This window comes from Miniopterus natalensis, chromosome 2 (assembly GCF_054644295.1).
Source record: "Miniopterus natalensis isolate mMinNat1 chromosome 2, mMinNat1.hap1, whole genome shotgun sequence".
Taxonomy (NCBI): Eukaryota; Metazoa; Chordata; class Mammalia; order Chiroptera; family Miniopteridae; genus Miniopterus; species Miniopterus natalensis.
Genome location: NC_142082.1, coordinates 35,615,966 through 35,638,939, shown reverse-complemented (window position 1 = coordinate 35,638,939; position 22,974 = coordinate 35,615,966). Strand labels below are relative to the sequence as shown.

At 37.5% G+C, this 22,974-nt stretch overlaps 2 protein-coding genes across 3 annotated transcripts in view; one reads left to right on the top strand and one right to left on the bottom strand.

The window, feature by feature from the left end:
- The window catches only part of UBAC2 (UBA domain containing 2), a 161,637-nt gene that overhangs the window by 69,832 nt on the left and 68,831 nt on the right, over positions 1–22,974 (top strand). The gene's annotated exons all lie outside the window — the stretch shown is intronic.
- GPR183 (G protein-coupled receptor 183) lies at positions 7,560–9,189 on the bottom strand. The gene has a single exon (XM_016203833.2). The coding sequence runs from the start codon at positions 9,180–9,182 to the stop codon at positions 8,100–8,102; it is 1,083 nt and encodes a 360-aa protein (XP_016059319.1). The 5' UTR covers positions 9,183–9,189; the 3' UTR covers positions 7,560–8,099.

The window sequence follows — 22,974 nt, the reverse complement described above, 5'->3', positions numbered from 1 at the left end:
CTCTAAAAAGCATTATTAACAGTGAAAAGCTACATAATAAGTGTGCAAATAAAGCAAAAGAGGTCTCTAAATTTTTTGAGGAAGATAAACTGTTGAAAAATTAAATAGAATCATGTATTGTATTTTCCCATGTATGCTACTTTTTTATACAGTTTCTTCTCTCTAACAGTATAGCAAAGTAGAGATTTCTCCGAGTTTGAACAGTCTGGATATGTATCATCAAGAATAAATTAAATAAATATACTGTAGTCATATGTTGCTTCTTTGTATGTGGAAGGAAAAGGAAAAGCTAGTGACACTCCTCAACAGAAAACATTCCCTCTGGAGAAGAAATCTTTACTGATTTAAATGTCATTCCAGCTTCCAATTTCATATATTCTCCATGGTTAATATTTCAATACCAAGCATGTATTGTCTGCTGCTGCCTAAAAAATTATGACATGCAATAATAAAACCTCTCATCTATCATACTTTAATAACAAATCATATAGTATCATCAGCTAGTATTTGATGACTTACAGTCAACACATTTTCTGAGCATTATCTATATGCAAGGTGCTGTGCTTGGAACTACCTAGAATAAAAAGAATAGTCAAGGTCTCTGCGCCAGTGGAGCTTATGTTTCAGCTGAGGGAATATAAGTGTAATGCACATGAAATAATAAACCATAGGCTGCACGGTGGTTGACAAAGCGCTCACATATTATATAACACTGTCATTTCATTGATTAAAAAAACAAGTGTAGAAGGCTAAAAGACTGGACAGAGGTGATGTAGCTGACTAGCCTTCAAACCAGATCTAGGCCACAGGTTTCCAGACCAGTGTGTCTTTTCTCTTCCTTTGTTATAAGATAATATACTTCTAAAGTTAACACTAAAGTTAAAACTATATGAAAGCCAAATAAGTTATGGAAAGAAAGATGAGTGGCTTTGAACAGTCAAAGAAGAATTAAAGAAGGAGGTACAATTGGGGTGTGAGTATAGAGAATCAGTGGAGGGAGCAGAATAATCCAACAGTGAGACCAAATATTTGTTATGTTCATAGGACAGAGACAAAACCAACGAGGCTACCTTGAATGGTACATGTTGGGCAATTGTGGGAAATTGGGTGGCAGGGGCTTGAAAGTGTAGGAGAGGAACTTGGACTTCATGTGGTAGGTAGGTCATGGGGAACTATTTTCAGTCCTTGAGCATGAAATGACACAATGAAAGTGGGATTAAGGAAGATATGTTTGTCTGCCAGAAGGACTGGATAGTGTCTGCATTTTCCTTCTCTTTCACTGTTTGTATTGGTCTATTTCATTCTAAGTAGGTTACGTACTTTATTAATCAGAAGGCTAGTTTATGTTGTAGCCACAAATTAACCCTGAAATCTCAATGGCTGAATACATAAATGCAGCAATCATATAGTATCATCATGTAGTATTTGATGACCTATAGTCAACAAAAATTTTTCCATATTTTTCATCTCATGGCACACATAAACTAATTACTAAATTTTTGCAGCACCCCAAAAATATATTTTTTGCCAATCTGACAAAAAAAAATAGGTATAGTTTTGATTCATTCACACTAGACAGCTGTTGTGTTGTCTGTTGTCATTTTTTTGACAGTATAAGGGAAAAGAGGTCAGTGCCTCTGACTAAATAGTCAGGTACTGCATGTTTTAAAAATTCTTGGGATCTTGAGAGAGAAGAACAAAGTTGGAAGAATCATGCTGCCTGATATAACACTATACTACAAGGCCATAGTGATCAAAACATCATGGTAATGGCATAAAAACAGACATAGATCAATGGAACAGAACACAGAGCCCAGAAATAAATTTAGACGTTTATAGTCAGTCAATATTTAACAAAGGGAGTAAAAACACAGTGGGGTAAAGATAGTCTATTCAATAAATGGTGTTGGGAATATTGGACAAATATGTGCAAAAAAATGAAGCTAGACCACCTTCTTACGTCATACACAAGAATAAACTCAAAATGGATTAAAGACTTAAATGTTAGACTTCAAACCATAAAAATCCTAGAAGAAAACATAGGCAGTAAAATCTTGTACATTTCTCATAGCAATATTTTTTCTGATATAGTGCCTTGGGCAAGGGAAGCAAAAGAAAAAATAAACAAATGGGACAACATCAAACTAAAAAGGTTTTGCACAGCAAAGGAAACCATCAACAAAATGAAAAGACAATCCACTGAATGAGAGAACATATTCACCAGTGATACATCTGATAAGGGATTAATGTCCAAAATTTATAAAGAACTTATACAACTCAATACCAAAAAAAACAATCCAATTAAAATATGGGCAAAGGACCTGAATAGACCCTTCTCCAAAGAGGACACGCAGATGGCCAATAGACATATGAGAAAATGCTCAATGCCGCTAATCATTAGAGAGATGTGAATTAAAACCACAATGAGATACCACCTCACTCCTGTCAGAATGGCTATGATCAATAAATTAACAAGCAACTGTTGGTGAGGATGTGGAGAAAAGGGAACCCTTGTGTACTGTTGGTGGGAATGCAGACTGGTGCCACTATGGAAAGCAGTGTGGAGTTACTTGAAAAAATTAAAAATGGAACTGCCTTATCACCCAGTGATTCCTGGGAATCTATGTGAAGAAACCTAAAACACTAATTTGAAAGAATATATGCACCCCTATGTTTATTGCAGCATTATTTACAATAGTCAAGATTTGGAACCAGCCCAGGTGTCCATCAATAGATGAGTGGATAAAAAAAGCAGTGGTACATTTATACAACGGGATACTACTAGGCCATAAAAAAGAAGGAAATCTTAACCTTTGTGACAGCATGGATGGACCTGGAGAGCATTATGCTTAGTAAAATAAGCCAGTCAGAGAAAGACAAGTACCATATAATTTCACTCATATGTGGAATCTAATGAAGGAAATGAACTAACAAGCAAAATAGAGATATACTCAGAGAGAGCAGGCAGACAGCTATGGTGGGAGGGAGGTGCTGGGGGTGCAGAGGTATTGAGCAAAAAAGAAAAAGAAAAGAAAAAACTCATGAACATGGACAACAGTGTGGTGATTGCTGAGGGGAGGAGGGAGGTGGAGGTGGACATGGATGTGGATGTGGAGGAGGAGGTGGACGTGGACATGCAGGTGCAGGTGGAGGTGGAGGTGCAGTTGGAGGTGGAGGAGGAGGTGCAGGTGGAGGTGGAGTTGGAGGTGGAGGAGGAGGTGGAGGTGCAGGTGGAGGAGGGTTTAGGAGGATTAATAGGTGATGGACAGACAATTGACTTGGGGTAGTGCACATACCATATAGATGATGTGTTGTAGAACTATGCACCTGAAACCCATATAATTTTGTTAACCAGTGTCACCCCAATAAATTCAATAAAAAGGAAACAAAGTAAAATAAAAAATAAAAATTCTTCTGGTTGAAAATTGCTGCATAAGTTTATTTCTTATTTGTGCTACTTGGCTAACACAGGTGGATGGGAGACAGGGTTGGGGAATTCTCCATTGACTCATTCAAGGACCTATGCTAACAAAGGTTCCGCTATCTAGAATATTGCTGGTTGCTGTGGCAGGAGAGAAGAGTGGGACAGAATATTTGTCACTACTCTAAATGCTTCAGGCTAAACGTGACATGTCACTTTTGCTCCTACACATTGGCCAAAAGTAGTTACACATGCTCAAGTGAGCTTGAGGGTATTCAGTGAGCAGTAAGTGTCTCTTCCAAGACTCTCTGAGGATCTGGCATATATAATTCTCCTTGTTTAAGAGAGATAATACATGATTAAGAGTGCAGACCCTGGAATTGGACTGCCAGTGTCTAGAGCATGGCTCCCCCACTTACTAGCTGTGTGACCTTGGGCAAGTCACTAAACTCTGCTGGGGCATATTTTCTCATCTGTAAAACAGGGATAGTAATGGAAAGAGCCTCACAGAATTATTGTGAGTTGTGAGGCTTGAATGAGAAAACACACACACATATATGTGTTAGAGCACTGTATCCTGTAATCATTAGCAAGCATTTGTTATTATTGTTATTATTAATCTCCTGGCTTCCAGTATAGCATCTGAAAGGAAGGCGAACGTTTCTGGCTCTAGTTGAGGGAGCCGGTGGGAAAGAAGTTGTAGTAATATGTCTGTGACTCCAGTGTCTGGACTAGGATGATGATACTGGGCAAAGAAAAGATGGGCAAGAGAGAGTGCAAGAGGAGAAAACACGAGCAAGAATCACTGGCTGAATACCATGGATGAGAGAAGGACGGTCAGGTGTGGGTGACTGAAAGAAGCTCAAGTTTGCAGAGAAATGAGGGGGTCCCTGCGGAGAAAGAAGATGAGCTGAGGTTCCAGTGGGGTTGGTGATGGAAGATGTCCAAGGCACAAGAGGCCCCAGGAATTAGAGGAATAGAGCCGTCTCTTAGTGGACATGTTTCTGGACGTGGTGACAGCCTCCTCCTCTGGGGTCAGATGGTTTGGATTTAACTCCTGGCTCCACCTCTCCATGCGGCCTGGCACTCTAGGTTCCTCATCGGCAGCATGGAGATAATAATGGTACCCATCTCTTAAAGTGGTGAGGGTTAAATGAAATGATGCCTGTCAAGTGCTCCAAAGAGTGGGTGTCATAAGGGTTGATAATTGTTCCTTCTTAGCTAGTCTAGCTTTTAGTTGAAAGGAGATTTGGGGATTATCTTTCAACTGATGAGTTTTTCCGCACTGGATGTAAAGCAGACCTCCCCTGGCAGCCATTCTCATGAGCGCATTTAGCCCTCCCTGGATTCAGAAGAATGGGCCATGTTGTCACCCTTTTCCTTTTTTCTTTCTTACCTGAATAGTCAGTGAGCAAATGTTTTTAGCTTTGCAAAGAATAACAAAGTACAATGGGCTAAAAGGTGAACAAATTAGGCCATTTTAAGGGCTAATTTAAGATCAGTGCTTCCCTTTTTAAAATTGCCTGGTACTTTTTACTGATTGGTAGGCATCACTGCCCTTTGCCTCTTGAAATATAAAATTATTTCCAAGCAGAACATATTTCTATAGCTACTTGTTGGGCAATTAGCTCTGTCTTTTAATAGGTATAGTTTAAATTGCAGGGTCTTAGAGGGTAGCTGTCTTCAATTACACAGATGCTCTCACATATGGAATTAAGCAGTTAGGGTATTTCTTTTCACTTCATTGAGAAATTGAAAACTTCAGATATTTCAGTAGGCCTTCAGAATTTTGCTAGTAATAGTACAGAACAGGTGCAATTCGATTAGATGGATATTTGAGAACTTCCTGTGTGCCAGGCTCTGTACCATGTGCTGTGTGTATAACAGATGACATCCTCTTACTCATAAACCCACAGCCTCAGAGTTTATGATCTCCCTACTGTTGGTTATTTGTCCTACTTAAGGCTGATTGCCTGCTGGTATATAATGAAACAAGCCTTTAATACTTTTTTGGTCTCTGTGATTCACTTCTGTATTCTTGATGGAGTTAGGGTTGCATTCCTCATGCTGCCTCTAATTCACCAGATGCCTTTCCTTAGGTTTATTTATAAAGTGTGGGCAATACTATCTGCTCATCCTGTTTCACAGATTATGTAAAGGGAGACACAACATAATGTATGGACTATTTTTTAAATTATTCAGCTCTTCATATATGCCTGATGTCATTTCTAACATCTAGCATGTACTGTTCTGTACTGTCTGTACTGTTTGGTGCTGTCACTGAAGAACCAATCCATTTACACTGTTTTAAACTAAATAGCTTTGAGGTGTTTTAATTAACCAAATGATCCTTTTAGAAATAAACATAAAATTATGGAAGAAATAAATAGGGTTAACTGCCATGTAACTATCAGCTCTCCTGGATGAGTTTTTCTAGCTCAATATTTTTTAAATTGTTAATAATATATCACCTGATTCATATAGAAAATACTTATGTGTTGTGATTTTCAAACAATGTATTCTATATGAGGCAACCTCCTTTGTTCTGTAACAGAATACAAAAATTATATAGCTCTGTTCCTGTTCTCCAAGTTTACCTGTTTGTGAGGGAAATGCACAGGGAATAAATAAATGTAAAGCCAACTAATTATACAAGACAATGGGAAGGTACCCCAAGGCCATGTGTGAACAGTGGCTTCATCCATTAAATAGGCAGTTAGGTCCTTTTGAAGGGGAGAGGTAAAAGCTGAGTTTGACTGGAGTACAGACTTTTTAAAAGAAAGAATTGTTCAACATAAAATTTGCATTTTTGATAATATGGCTACTGATGATTGGATACAATCTTTTATATAGATTTGTGGTATAGTGGAGGAAGGAGGCAGAAAACTATAAACAGATAAAAGAATACATAATTCCTTTACCAAGGGACATAGATCTTTTATGCTTAAAGGACCTTAAGAATTGACTCCATTAACACTGAGGACTCTTTCATCTGCTGTGAAGGAGCGTGTTAGTTCATACATACAATAGTTTATGCTCAGATGTAGTTGTAGAACTAGTATACCCTAAAGATACACAGAAATTAAGGAAGCTTTGTTTCTGGTTTTCCTTTAGTAGCTTTCACAATGCTTCTTTTTTGGGACCCAATTCAGATGACTACATGCATGAAATTTAATGCTTTGTCCTTTCTTCCCCTTCACTTGGGAAGGTTTCTAGATGAAGGAAAGGCCCTAAGATTCTGGCTTCCATCTATGCGGTCTCACCTGTCTCCATAAGGTGTTTCAAAGATCAGTGCCAGTGGCTTTAAGGTCAGGCAGCTCTTTGTGAAGTTAACGCAATACAAATCTGAAAGTACTCAGTAAATGGTGTTGAATCAACCATTACAGTTAATTTTCTTATAGGCTAAAAGTTGAAAATGAGTAAGATAAGAATTTAAAAGGAAATATCTTCAGGATATAAAGCCCAATAAAAATTTAAAGTATGACTCATAATACAGTACTTCTTTATGTTCCATTACCAAAATTGATATCATTGCTAACACAGATACTGTACTGTGGTATTTCAGGATTGAGTGAAATAGATCTGAGCTGGCAGACAGGGTGACTGTATTTGCAAAGGTCATACTACTCATACTAGGATACTCATTTGAACAAATGTATAATGTTGTAAAGAATCCTAGGAACTCTACGTTTATAATTTTGCATTTTACTCCCGATCTTTTTTAGGCAAGCAGCAACTACACCACCTGCTGCTCATCTTCCTACCCTTTCTGGTAACCCAGACCACTGAAAGGTACTGGGTACTACCAACCTATGAATAATAATAATAATAATAAAATGATCCCCTAGAGACCCAAGACAAAACAAGTATATTTGTATAATTTTTTAATTCCCAAGAATAATTTAGCAAGTGGACCCTCTTCCCATTGGGTACCTCCACATAGAGCCCTTGCCATATTCCTGAGCAGTGGCCCTTAAACACTATACCGGCTGTTTGGAGGAAGAGCTCAATGCTTTCACTGCCTCCATCACCATCATCTTGTGTTATAATATTGCTTCCCAAATCTATCTACTGCTAAATTATAGCCTCCATGTAACTTCTGCTGTTAGTTGATAGTGAGCATTGAAGGACATACTCATAATTTTGTAGAATCCTATTTATTCCAAAAGAGTTCTTTGAAACAAAATTTAATGACTCAAAACAAAAAGCATGTGTTATTGAGGAAATAAAGTCTGAGAGTAAAAAAAAAAAAAAAGACGATTGAAGAAATACGTTATCAAAAAAAGAAATATGTTACAATATTAACATTTTTACACTGGCTATATACAAACTTAACAGTCTTTTTACTTTTGCCAAATCATTGGCAAGAAATGTAAATGATTAAATTTTTCATTTACACAAAACTTTCCTTTTTATATTGAGAGTTATTAAAATAGCCTCCCTTTTGGTATAACATTCCATTTACAAATTAAAACTTTGTTTTATGTTGTTCTGTTGAGTATAAAAAAATACATATTTATCAGTTTACTTCCAAGTTGGAGGTGGGAAATAGTGCCCCAAGAAAGGAATTTAAAAGAATCCTAATTGGAAGTTGAATAATCATTTTGGTTTATAAGAAAAGTCCTGCAAAGTTTGTCATATAGTTTACTTTGCTATAAATCCAACATTTAATTCCTTTTTATTTTCCATTTAAAGACTTGGAATGTATCATAATTTGAGTTTCTGTCATTTCACGTGAGTTTTCTTCAGGGGCTGACTTCACAGCACTGGAAATTGATACACTGACTTGACGTTTCAGCATCTTCATAACCTTTCTCTTGTACCCTTTACATGCAAAGAAATATATAAAAGGGTCCATGCAGCAGTTAAAGTTCATGAGGCATACGGTAAAGTGCAGAGAAATCTGGAATGAATGTCTTTGGCTACATTCCAGGAGATCAGGAAAACGAAGCTTCTTGATCATGTGCTGAATAATTGCTACATGGTAAGGTGTGAAACAGAGAATAAACACAACAATTATAAAAATTATTGTGTTGAGGGCCTTTCTGTTTATGCCAGACTTCTCAGCCAGTGGGTTTTGTTTGGCAGTTTTAAAGAGTTTGCAACAGATTTGAGAATAGCAGATGAGAATAATTATGAGCGGAAGCACATATCCTATGAAACATGCACCAAGCAGAATCCAGGGGAGAGATTTTGTTTCTTCAAAGTTTGGGTATTCCATGCATGTCGTCCTCTCATTCTCCTGCTTTGACATGGATTTTATGAGTAGTGGGAGCGTTTGGGCAAATACTAGAATCCAGACACATATGCAAATGCATTTTGCATGCTCAATTCTTTTCATCTTGTTGTATCGCAGAGGGTGCACCACGGCAAAGAACCGGTCGATGCTTAGACAGGTCATGAAATTCACACCTGCGTATGTATTGATGTAAAACACGAGAGCAGTTATCCTGCACAAGGCCTCACCGATTCTCCAGTCAAAGCCTAGGGCATAGTAGGCTATCCGTGTAGGCAAAGCAGTGGTGAAAAGTATATCAGAAATCACCAGATTTGTTGAATATAGGGTGGTAGAGTTGATTTTCTTCCTGTTTTGAACAATGACAACCAAGGCTAACAAGTTTCCCACAAGCCCAATTACGAAGACAATGCTATAATGCAGAGGCATTAATATCCTGGCTGTGCCATGGTGTGCATAGAGGTCACAGTCACTTTCCTGAGGAGCTGTGGAGGGTGTAGTAAAGTTGTCCATTTTTATATCCATCAGCAGTGTTCAAGATCTCTAGAAAAAGACAAGAAGGGTAAGTCTAATTAAAAGCAGATTTACATGCAACAGACTGATATTTCAGAGGGAAGGGGGTTTGGGGGCCGGAAGAGATTAACCAAAGAATTTATATGCATATATGCATAGCCCATGGACAAACAGTGCAGGGCAGACCTGAGGAGGGGGCGAGGGGGTGTCAACCGGAAAATAAAGGGTCATCTGTAATACTTTCAAAAATAAAATAAACAAACAGATTTAACTCAAAGCAATATAAACTACCTCTTATAGATACAATTTAAAATTTTTAAGATTCATATAATTTTTAAAAATCTATGATAGGTAATATGGTTATATATATATAGTAACAGGAAAAACAGAGTAAGATTCATGTTTTTACTCTTACAATTTGGTGATTTTGGCAAAGCCCTGACAAAGGAATTAGAACCATTTGCATAGCACAAATGTGTGTGTTTTTTGTGACAAGAGGGAGTGTGCTAACTTTTTAGGCAGAACTTTCCACTTCCTTTTTTGAATCATTGTCTGGTTAAGAATAAAATCATGTAAAGCACCCCACATTTCAGACAGGCATAAAACTTTGCTTTTAAATTAACTTTCAGTTGGACTTTTTTTCCCCCAAATGCGTATCGCTGCCAGGAAATGAAATCAGTCACGTATTTATGTTGTGAAATACGAACTTACCACAGTGATCTGATTTGTGTTAACCTAAAAAGCATAAGAAACAAGCCAAGGCCTTGTTAGGAACTGAAAGTTAGGTTTCCTTAAAAGAAAAAAAAACAGAAGAAAAAGATGATGATGATGAAGATGACCACGACGACCGCGAGCAGAACGACAGAGAAGAAAAGGAAAAGAGAAAGGGAAAACTTTCAAACTAATTTTATTTATTTATTTTAAATATATCTTTATTGATTTCAGAGAGAGGGCAGGAGAGGAAGAGAGAGAGATAGAAACATCAATGATGAGAAAGTCATTGATTGAGCATGTACCCTGACCGGGAATCGAACCCTGATCACCTGGATCCCAGGTCGACGCTCAACCGCTGAGCCACGCCCGGCCAGGCTCAAACTAATTTTAAACTATTATTCATGGAGTGTACATTCTTTCACTACACGTGGTATTTCGTGTCGTGCTTTATTCACTTAACATGTTCATGGATCCGTGTAATCTATTTATCTGTTATAGGCGTAGGTCTTATGTGGATATTTGATAGGTGTTCTACAGTATAATTTGCTTAGCTCTTCCTTTGATGAACATTTGGGTTATTCCAACACTTTCCTTGTTTTAAGTAATTTTAGGATGAAATTTCAAGTCCTAAGTTGAAGAGTAGGAAATTCCTACAATAAAACTCCATATAGGAGGCTAAATGTTGATAAAACTAAGGAAGAGCACAGCAATAAGTCCTGTGAAGTTATTTTTAAATGAAAAATAATTTTCTGGTAGGACTATCTAGGTCCACGAATCTCATCTGAAAGGCACCAAAGTTAAGGGAAATTTTCAGTATATCTAGTGATGATGGTTCTCTATGATAGAGGAAAAGGACTCTCCCTAGTCATATCAAGGCCCCGACTGCAAATCCGCTTCTCCGAATGTGGTATTAAGTGAATTGGATCTCTGCTAACTTCGTTTTAACCATTTTAAAACAGTGATGCGAACAGACAACAAGGGTTATCAGAGGATTGCACTAATTAATGTTACAGGTGTGCATTACATACAGTGCTGATAGGTTAATCATTAAAATATGGAAATACAACCCAAACTAAAAGGGAACAGAAATGGAAGTGGAACTTCTTATTAACCAACAGAAGACAGAAAAGGAGATTAGGGGGGGAAAGGATAGAATGAGGATGGTAAATAGAAAATACAAGTAAGAGGGTAGAAATGTGTTATAGCAAATTTAAATGGATAGGACTTACATATTGAAAGACAGAGACTATCAGTTTGGATTTTTTAAAAATCCAGGTCTGTGCTACTTAGAAGAGATATAACTCAAAATGATTTAGAAAGAGCAAAAATAAAGGCTTGGTAGAACAGATACCAGGCAAATCCCAAACAGTGTGGAAAACTAGAGTACAAGTATTAACTTCAGAAAACAGTGAATTCAAGGCATATTCAGTATTAATAGGGATAAAGAAGGTCACTACAAAAGTTAAAAGAGTAGTTTACAAAGAACAGAAAAATAATCATGATTGTGCATGTAACAACAAAATTTGACAGAATTTAAAGGAGAAATTGGCAAATCCACAACTTAATGGGAGATTTTAACACATTTTTATTAGAATATGCCAGATAAGAAAGAAATTAAAGACTTAGATTTACCTACATGACTTCAAAGCTAACAGAATTTGTGTTGAAGGCACATGACCATTATTTGCAAATTTGACTATGTTACAAGATCATCAGAGACATCTCAAAACTTTCAGAAAATCATGATTTGGCAGCTCACATTTCCTGTGACTACAGTGCAACTAAATTACAAATCAACAATACAAAAATAAAGGAGACATTTGGAATCTAAAAAATATATTTCTAAGGAATGCATGGGTTAAGAAATCACAATGCAAATTTTGAAGTGCTTAGAACTAAGTGACAAAAATGCTGCATGCCAAAACAGGGATGTGGCTAAAGATTCCATTGAATACAGATGCAAAGCCTTGAATGTATTTATTTTTTTAAAAGATTGAAATAGATAAGTTAAATATTTAGCACAAGAAGCTAGAAAAGAACTGAGTTTGCCCTAAGAAGGTAAACACAAATAAAAATAATTGTAGAAATTAATGAAATAGAAAATAAAAGAAACAATAAACATGGACTTTATATTTTGTACAGGAAAAAGGTAAAGTGATTCTTGAAAAGGAAATCATGGGAATTGCAATTGTGGAATAAATCTAGGAAAAAACTTTGTCCAGTCTGTCTGAGAAGTAACTTTCTAAGAACTGAGACTAGGCATGAGGGGGAGAGGAAAATTCCAGGCAAAGGTTGCATTTTGGGAGCAGCAGCAAGAGCTTCTTTCATTTTTCTACTGTCTATGAAAAAAACTTTTTTTTTTTTTCCCTGAAAATCCCAACAGATATATTTTATTTTTAGAAGTACTTCCAAGCAGGTTCATGGGAAATGCCTTTAAAATACAAAATGGGGGGAAATATACTGTGGAGTCTGATAATTCTCCATGTGATTAATTATTAGTGTAGAGATTAGGAAAGTTACCACTAATGTAAGAATCAGAGGAGAATGTGCCATTGCTTGCAAGTTGTAAATGCATGTCCAACCTCTTCATTGAATTAAATGCAGCATCCATTAGAGCCAAAAATGGCAAGGGGTTCATTCAGAACATTTTAAGTTAAAGCATGTTTAACACCATGTTAATTATAAAGGTGAGAATCTGCAATCCCATTAAATGTCCATCACTAGGGGATTGATTAAATGTTTCATGGTATAGCCATATAGTGGAGGACTATGCAGCCATTGAAAATGGCAACATAGATGCCTGTTTCTTGATGGGGAATAATGTTAAGTAGGAAACAGATTACATAACATACCACTTCTTTGGGAGGAAAAGCAACTGTATACACACACACACCTGCATGGATATATATGCCAAGTATAATTTTGTAGAAGTAGTTTTTAAATTTTATTTATATAATCAAAATTTTTGACATTGAACATGAATTGGCTGTGAAATAAGCAAATAGGTAAATATATCTTTTCTAATCTGAGGAAAAATTTTTAATTCAGCTGTTTTGGTAATAACCTTGTCATGTGACACACTTTTTAAAAAATTGTTTATATATTTGTTTGTTTTGTTAATCCTCACCCGAGGATATTTTTTCCATTGATTTTCAGAGATAGTGAAAGGGAGAGGGGGAGGGGGAGGGAGGGAGAGAGAGAGAAAGAGAGGGAAAGAGAGGGAAGCATCGATGTGAGAGAGACACAGCGATTGGTTGCCTCGTTGCCTCCCACGCACGCCCCGACAGGAGGATCGAACCAGTAAACCAGTTACATGCCCTTGACCGGGAATTGAGCCTGTGAGCCTTCAGTGTGTGGACCAACGCTCTAACCATTGAGCCATACCAGCCAAGCCTGACATACTTTTCAAAGCTAGCCCTTTAGTGCTCTTTATTCAGCTTTATGCATTAGTTTTTACTAGGTGCCTACCTTTCAGTCATGTCCCAAAGAACCCTCATAACAACCCTGCAAGCTAAGTATTACTATCACCTACCTACTTTCCATGTGAAGAAACATGAGTGTCAGAGAGATTTAAGGTCATGCTGGATCCTTCTCTCTGATGACCTGGTTTTCAAGTCTACTCTTTCCAATCTTTGGCAGGGGCAGCTAGTTCATACTGCTCTTGAAATGAGAATTTGTGCTTTCAAAGTGGCCTAGGCTTTCGGGCTCTCTTTACCTGTAAACAAACAGCCTGGGTACCACGTGGCCCAGCTTCTCCAGAGCAGGGGAATGATTCTTCCTAAGGACAACAGGGTTCCCACTTCCATGTGAGGTGCCTTTCCAGATGGGAAGCCAGACCTGTGGACACCGAGTTATAGAGCCGTGAAAAAAGACTGTTGAGGGGCCTCTAACTACCCACCCTATCCTGTGTCAGTCAAAGAAAGGCATTTGCACAGTTTGGTCATGTAAATGTCATGGCTCAGAAATGATCTTAGGTAAAGAAGAATCTACACTGTTTTGAGATATGTTCATTTGGATATTTAGTAACCTGTCGAAGGTTGATTCCATTAGTCAACAACTGCAGTGTACTACTTTCGTTCTTGCTTACATCTATCTCCATTATTAATGCTATAGTCTTAGTCAATTTTATCTTTTCCAAATTAACAGAAAAGTCCTTTCATGAATTTGACTGTCATTATTCCATTATTATATTTTTGATGGTATTTTATTTTAATTTATTATCATCTTTTCTCAGAGATACTATTTTATACTTTAATCATCTTAAAATTTCTTTCCCGAACCTTCACTTACCCCATTCTTTTGTTTACTGATAATTGTTTTTAGTGCCTCCATGTGCTAGGTCCTGGAAATACAGATATGATATCTTTTAATACCCGAAGGCATAAAACTGAAAGATGATATTTGGAATGTGACATTATTTGTGTGAGGTGTTATCTCAATATTCTCTGCTGTGGTTTCTTCTCACACACACCAGGGTTCTGCTTGCTGTTCCTTTATGAGCCTTTGGATTGCAGATTCCTCTTTTAACCATTCCTTTTATATTCATAACTTACTTACTTCCTTTCTTTAGCTTATTTACTTTTGAGTATGTTTTAAGCATTTCGCATTTTTATAATTATTAGGCAACAGCTTTTGACCTGTTACTTAGGATGGATATACCAAGTTGTTCTTAAAAGTGCTTTGGCTTGTTATTTTATAGCATAAAGAAAAGCACAAAGAAGTGTTTCTTCTAGATATTTTTTCCTTAGAATACTTGTATGTATAAGAATTATAATTTCCTCACAGTGCTTTCTAATGAAAAGATATGCATGGTCCCTAAGCTATCCTTAAAGCCCCACACCCCGAAGGACATAAATAAGGACTGCAACCTTTGCCCTGAAGGCACGGATAGTAACTGGGCTGCATGAAGTGTGGGTCCTTATTCAGGTTCCACCAGAGGAACACCTTTTCATCCTGAAATTGAACTGCCTGGCAACTACTTTGGCAACCATCTACACCAGTTCTCTTACTACTTTTGTTAATAAGCAAAGGAGACTATCTCAGTGTTGTCTCTGTAATGTGATATTCATCCTTCCAACTTTACTATTATCCTAACATGCGTAAAACAGCAAGTTATTCCACAGTGAAATATCCTCCCAAGTATTTTTAGTTATGTTTTTGGAAGTGGGCCTGTGTGTGTTTTTCTCTAGAGTTGAGTTCATTGCTAATAGAGGAGCTAACGTTTCTTAAGACACTATCATCTCATTTTTGCATAACCGGACATGTTGACATGAACTGGCAAGTTTTTTCTAGCCACAGAAAGGAAAAAATAAAAGCCCCCCTCCAAACTCAATTATTAGTAGTTAAGAAAATTGTCTAAGCTCTAATATAACTTGTACTCTGGAAATATTTACCTTGGACACCAACTTGGAGCCTTTTTGAGATTTTTTACAGAGTACACATAGCAACCTTCTGCAATCCCAATTTACTTGTTTGGAAATTATTTTCTTAGCTTTTGTTTGTGGCAGAAACAGAATAAACTTTCACTATATTCAAAGATTTAGTAAGTGCTAGAATACCAGCTTTAGTTTTTGCTTTAAGATTCCTAAAAAGTCACCATTACACCCAATATTCTCTTAATAATCATCAACCTTAAATGAAAAGAGGTTAAACTTCTAGTGATTTTGTTTATATTCAGGCCTCAGCAATGAATGGAATGGGTCAAGTCATGTTGACATGATAATTATTAGGAGGTGACTTCTCTATAAGGTGAAGTCTGCTCAAGAATGTTTACACATCGAGACAGTCTGACTCAAATTCATAGTGGCATGCACCAAAGAGGAAGTCAGGAGCACACTTTCAAAAACAACCATGAGAGCCACAGAAATGTGGATATATATAATACATGAATTATATTTGAATATTGTTAAATGATGAGTGTTTGATCCAGTTCTTTCTCTGATTTCTGTTGATAAACTATCCTTTGGCTGTTTTAGAGATAAGGTTGAGGGAAATTTTCCTGAGTGAGAAACAGTCATATCACTGGGAGAGGAGGGGCAGACAAAGGCTTGGGGTTCATTGGAGTAACAAGGGTCTGTCTACTGAGGAAACAGATCAGCACAGATATATCAGGATAGCAGGCTGAGGCTGTCTAGTGCCCTTAGGAATACATACTTCATGGAAGAAAGAAATCATTGCTGCTTTTTCCAGTTACCTAGTTTTCTAAGTATTTGTCAATTACTTGAAAAAGCGTCCTTAACTTCTGATTGTGGAAAGGAAATCTGAGGCACAGACAGGCTGTGACCAGCACAGGCACAGCCTCTCATCACTCACTCACTTCTTCAGCAAAGTCAGATTGACCATTTCATAGCACTGCTCAACTGCTTTAATAGTACACACCCCGGTTAACCTAGTAAAATAAATCTTTCTACACTATTAGATGATTTTTTTTTCTAACCAGCTTTGAGTCCTAAATTAATAGCTAAGACTGTGTCCAAGATTCATTTTTTGGAAGGGAATATTGTCCAGAAAGGTGGCCCACTGGCAGCTGCCTGTTCTTTCTCAGAAGAGAACCTCACACGTGTGTATATATTCTGAGTAGAGTTGTCCCTGGTCAATGGTGTCTGAGGGACTTTGCTTTCCTGCCTCCCTGTAGCTCACTTTTTCTGGGTTGTGGAAATGTGACCCTGCTGCCACCCCACGACATGATCTGGTTCTGACTCCCACTCACTGGGTCTGCAGAGAATCATCTACAGGACGATACATGGAGAACTTTTCAAGACAGAAAACTAGTGTTTGCCAGTCTGCAGTTTCTTTGTGCCTCTCTAGTGTCCTGAGCTCAGTGGACACTTGGTGAAGACCACCTCCAGCTTCTGTAAACATGTACATTGGAATCGCTGGGAAAGTGAAAGGTGCCTGACATTTAAATTATTTGGTTAAACACCCACTCACACATCAAGGGTTTTACATGTTCCAGCTATTTTTCTTTCACCTTTCACTGATTATTCCTTGTGTGGCTTTCGGTCAACTTTTGTAATGGCTAGAATGCTATGAAAGCTGTCAAAGATGAAGACAAAGGAGGTAGTAGCACTAAGGACTTGAATTCTATGACATAATGTTTAGGACTGTAAGAAAAAAGAATCCCACTATCATCATTTCAAGAGTAAGGAAGACAAATACTGTCTTTCCCTGTGGCATGATTTGACTTACATGCAGGATAACTAACTGATATAAAAAGGCTCTTTATAATGAAGGTCTGAGTCTCTATCATATTTTTCCTCTGAGTCCAAAATGTTCCTAGAAATCATATGTACCTGTTCTCCTTAAAGTTCTAGGGAGTTCCAAGCTTTGGGTTTTGTCTCTGTTATCTCATGGAAATTAGTCTGGAACATTAAATATCCTCGTTTTACGGATAAACGGAATTAGGTCATTTGTTCACGGTTCTCCCTCAGTATAGATGCCAACTCAGGGAACATGAGGCAACCAGGACTCTGTGTCCCCCCTCACCCACTACCGCCAGCCAGTCAGCATTTCTTGTGCCTGCAGCACATTTATGTCTGTTGCCTGCCTGTGTGTGTGCTATTTCCCACCCCTGCCAGCCTTCAGGCCACCACCCTCACTTCTGTCTGCAGCCATTACAGCAGTTCCTGCAACGTGGTTCAAATGGTGCCCATTGAATTCCAGGCAAATGAAAAGCTCTCCGTTGTGACACACACTTTCCTTCATGATCGGGTGCCGCTTCCCTCTTCAGCCGGGTCTCTGGCCACTTTTCTCTTATAATGCCCTGGCTCCAGCCGCACTAAATTACTTGCAGTCCTTTGATGTCCTGTATTCTCTCTCAGCTCTTTACATTTCTGACACTCTTCCTTCCATCTTGATGCCTCCTCTCCTCTGTCATGTAATTTTAGTTCCTACTTTCCTTCAACTTATTTCAAAATCAGCTGCTCCTGGAAGTGTCTTTCATTTTATTCTCTCCTGCTCACTCACCAGCACCCTACGAAAGGCAGTGTGGGCCATCCTTGCTAGGGACTATGCTTTGTAATACCGTCAGTATTGTTGGTTTTTGTTGTTGGATGTATTTTTTTTCTGTTTCCCACTAGCTGGTGAAGTCCTATGAGCAGAGACTGTATTGTTAAGTTTGTGTATCTCCAGCTGACCCATGATTGATGCTTAGTAAATACTCATTAGCCCTGGCCAGAGTGGCTCAGGTGGTTTGAGCGTCATCCTATACCCCAAAGGGCCATGGGTTCAATTCCCAGTCAGGGCACATATCCATGTTGGGGTTCGATCCCTGGTCAGAGCACATGCGGAGGGCATCCAATCGATGTTTCTCTCTCACATCAATGACATCAATGTTTGTTTTTTTCCCCTCTCTCTCCCTCTCCCTCTCTCTAAAATCAATTAAAAAGAAAAAAAAAATAGAATAGCAAAACCCCAGCTCTCTTGATCCTCAGTCAAGGTTTCTTTAGATTAGACTATAGTAAGCTCTTGATTAATAACAGTAACCAGTATTATTAAGCACAGAATGTTCCAGGCACTGCCCTGGGCACTCTGCATATATTCACATGAATCCTTCCAAACTTTCACAAGTCCATTTGAATGGTGAAGCTGAGGCACAGTGCACTTTCGTGACTTGCCTGAAGATAGAGTTGTTAAGTGTCAGGATTCAATCCAGGCAGTTTGGCTCCAATAACCACACTCAGTGCAATACATTTTCTTCCTGGCTCCTATGTACAGCATGAGCTGATGGTATTGGTAGGAACTAAGTGAATTAGGGAGATGTCTCAAAACTGTAACACATACCAACCCCCACCTCTCTGCACAGAGAGGAGGGCTAGGGAGACGGGCAGGGGGAGGAAAGGGAAATACGTTGATTTAAGTAAAGGAATTTATTAATTTGTGGCATATTTTAAAGGTTTTATAAATGATTTTAGATGTTACTGTTTTTGACAATATTTCTGTAAAGCCATTTGGACTGAAATTTCATTTGAAAGAAAATGGTGAATACCCAAAATAGCTTTTATGTTATTAATTTATTTTTATAGTACTTTTTAGGTATTTGCAGATATTTAACAAAATATTTTTATTCTTCTCTTTGGACCTTTAAGACACCACAAGGATCTTTGTTAGCTCTACCGTGTTCATAGGATTTTCACATGCACATTCTCATCTTGCACTGAAGCCTGTGTTTTATAGACTTCTTGGGAAGCTGAGAAACTATACAGACTGGAGGATGCTGCACATCCTCAGCACACACCATACCCTAGGGCCTTACAATTCCAGCAGGCCCTTAACCAGAGCAGGGAGTAAAGTATCGTTTGTAAACTCCTTTACTGGGTGGTCAGTTCATTTTTTAAATGTAAGCTTTTTGAGGATGATGGCTTTGTCTTATAGTACAACATTTTCATCTCATAGAGTGTTTCAGAACTGTCCTACCATAGGTATCTAGTAATTATTTATGGGATACATAATGAATGAAAGTCATTCAGTGACCTGAGTTAATATTTATTCCATTAAATGACTGCTCGTGTTATTACTGGTAAGTTCTCGGAAGCCAGTTGAAAGTAATTTATAAAAAAATTACCACCACCACCACCACTTGATAGGATACTTTGTACAGCGATGTGCTCTCTGCAGTGTTGTGTCCAAAAGTACAATTAAACCCCAGAGAGAAAACATGCACTGAAATAATACTAGAAAATGCAGAGTCCAGACAGTAAACACAGTTAGATTTATGGCCATACGTAGACTCTGTATGTAAAATATTCCATAAAGATCTGAAAACAAGTTCAAAAAATAATTCTCACAGAAGTGATGGGGCAAGGAAACTTTGCCTGTTGGATTCATCCTTTGACAGTTTGATGGGCAGAGGGAGGGAGAAATAATGATAACAATTTCCTAGCAGTTAGTATGAGAGCCACTGTTACAAGAGCTTAGCAGTATTACTACTCACCATTTTACAAATGAAGCACCTAATGCCAGAGATGTTAGGTAACCTGCCCAAGGCCCCAGAGCTCAGGCTTATAACCACTACACTGTATTATAATTAGACTGACAACCCCTACCCAACAGAAAACTCAAAACCACACCCTCCTTTAGAGGAAGTTTCCTCATAGCTTATATTTTCTCAAAAGTTCCTGTTACCTTCATTCCCAACCTAGACATAAATATTGGCAAAACATTGCATATAATTCATTGTTCTGTGATTTTTTTAGGCACATAGAAGTTGTAAAGAAAATATGGAGACATGTTTAGCCTTACTGATCATCAAATGAATATAAAGCAAACAACAGAGATACTTTATTTTTTTTTTACTTATCAGATTAATGGTTTATATTTAGAGTTGAAATACTCCAGTTGGCTGAGAAACAGTGAAGCCCAGACTGTTACTGATCAGAGGGTAAATTGGTAAAATGTTTTTATAAACCAAAAACATCAATTTATATCAAAAGCTTTTTTAAAAAATATAGAAATAGACTGGGGAGGGGGATGGGACAGGGTGGAGCGGGTCAATGGGGAGAAAAAGGGACATCTGTAATATTTTTATCAAAAATAAAATTAAAATATATATATAGAGAGAAATAATAGAAGTATAAAAAATACTTTGTACATAGGTATGTGGTCAAATAGTAAAATGTTACAACTCTTTAAATTGTGCTGAATAACTTGTTATATATACAATACATTTAAGTATAGGAATACCTCATCTTAAAATAGCTTTGTTCCTTTCCCTTCGTATTAAAGTATCCTGAAGTATTGGCATTATCTGCCGATATATACTTGATACTGTTTTTTTATAATTGTGAGTTCACACAGAAATGCAAAGTAAACCTATTTTTTGGCAAAGATGTTTCTGGCATGATCCATTGGTTTCACCTAGTTTAATACTAGCTGATTAGAGCTGCTAGTCCCTAGAGAATTTAAGCTATATTAATAACATAATTTTTGTTAGAAATGCTTATAGCTTGTTATTCAATATATTCTTTTCCTTTACCTTATACCTTAAGTAGGCTTTCAAAGTTTTTCTTAACTCAAAAGACTGTTGAAAAAACAAGATGCTTAGTACTTACCTCTCAGTAACTTGTGTGGGCCTGTGTGTAGCAGCGGTCAGGATCTGACCAAACTGAAGTAACTTCACCTTGGCATGTTGTTTTAAGAGAGATTATGCAGACATCCTTTTATGGTGGTGACTTTTTTTTTCTGTCACCCTGTGACTGAGCACAGTAATTTAGCTCCATGTATGCGTGTACACTTTTTTTTTTAAAAAATGAGAAGTGAAATTTTTCTGTTGGTGATTTTTTTTTTAAATAGTTATCCAAAAACCCCTTGGAATTTATGAATTGCTGATATCTATGGAACTTTATAAATTTTTCTAGAAAGATTTAAGTATTTAAAAAAATTATGTGAAAGAGATTGAAGCAATATAGACCTTAACCAGAAAAAAACATAAATCATAGTTACAGATGATTTTGTAACTATAGTCTGTATAAAGTATGAGTTTTTAAGTGTTTTAAGGGGAAAAAATGTCAACTTTGACAGTTTGTCTGCCTGGAAACTTGAGACAGGGTAGTTTGCTCAACAGCTTATGAGAAAGAAACAAAAGTTTCTGTTATGAGTAGGAAGAAGATGGTCTTTTGCATATATACAGAGATTAGTTGATGTTTTTAGGCAGGAGGCTAACTTGACTGATTCAGTGACTGCAAGGACACAGGAACAACAAGGGAAAAGTTGAAGGGTGCATTTTGCAGCTAAAATGGAGCCTCTTGTGCACAAGGTGCAGGAGACCTATGCTGTTCACCTTGGTTTTAGTTGACTGTTTAAACCAACAGTGTAACATAGCTATCAAAATGCAATCTATTTGTAGGCTAAATTAATAGAAATATAGTGCTCAAAACAAAAGAGGTGATATTTACACTTTTCCAGGACCAGTCTGGCCATTACCAGTCAGCTCTGGCTGCTGCACTTTGCAAAGGGCACAGATGACTTAGAGTGTGCCTGGGATGTTGAGGGGCCTGGATCCTAGGTCTTAGGAGAAATGGTTGAATGAGAATGTTTGGGCTTAGCAGGGATGGGATTACTATTGTCATACATTTGGAAGATGTCTCGTAGAAAAAGGTTTAGGTTGCATATATTAGTCTTCCTAATTCCAGAGAATAGAAGGAAAGCCAGTAAGATGAAGCTACTGGAGACTGCGTTCAAGTTAAAATATGTGTTTAGTTCCCGAAAGTTAGGATCATAACTTACTTAGATGCTTGCATAAGCTGGGTGACTATTTTGAAAGATGGTATAGAGAATATTAAATCATTTGGTAGGAATTTGTAGCTCTGTGACCTCAGAGGCCCTTTTATTTTTTGTGGTTTTTTTTTTAATGTGTGTGTGTTGTTGTTTTTGTAATCCTCACCTGAGGATATTTTTTTTCATTGCTTTTCAGAGAGAATGGGAGAGGGAGGGAGGGAGGGAGGGAGAGAGAGAGAGAGAGAGAGAGAGAGAGAGAGAGAGAGAAAGAAAAAGAAACATCAACGTGAGAGAGACACATCAATTGGTTGCTTCCCACATACATCCTGACCGGGGCCAGGAATTGAGCCTGCAACTGAGGTACGTGCCCTTGGCCAGACGCGGACCTGGGACTCTTCAGTCCACAGGCCGACGCTCTAACCACTGAGCCGAACTGGCTAGGGGAAGGCCCTTTTATCATAAGAGTCTGTCAAAATGGCCACGTGGTTTTAACCTATCAGTGGTATCTTTTCATTTAGAAGCTTATTAGGTTCTTCCTAACTAAAATGCTGAAGATCTTTGAAGAAACCTTATCAAACGTAGAGCAATTATTTAGGGCTCCACCCCACAGTTTATAAAATAAAGTCATTGAACTAAATGGTCACCAAGATAATTCCCAGTTCAAAAAATCCAATGAAGGGAAATAAGAGATTTTTATGATTTGATGAATAAATATAAAATATTGTAGAACTTGTTTCTTTAAAATTTGGATAGAAGAATACTTGAAGAGGACACTGTTGAAATTTTTCATTTTGTTGAAAGGCCATCCTAGTGGGATGTGTTGGTTTTTAATTTTTGAAATCATTTTTATTAAGTAAACATTGTTATACAATGAAGA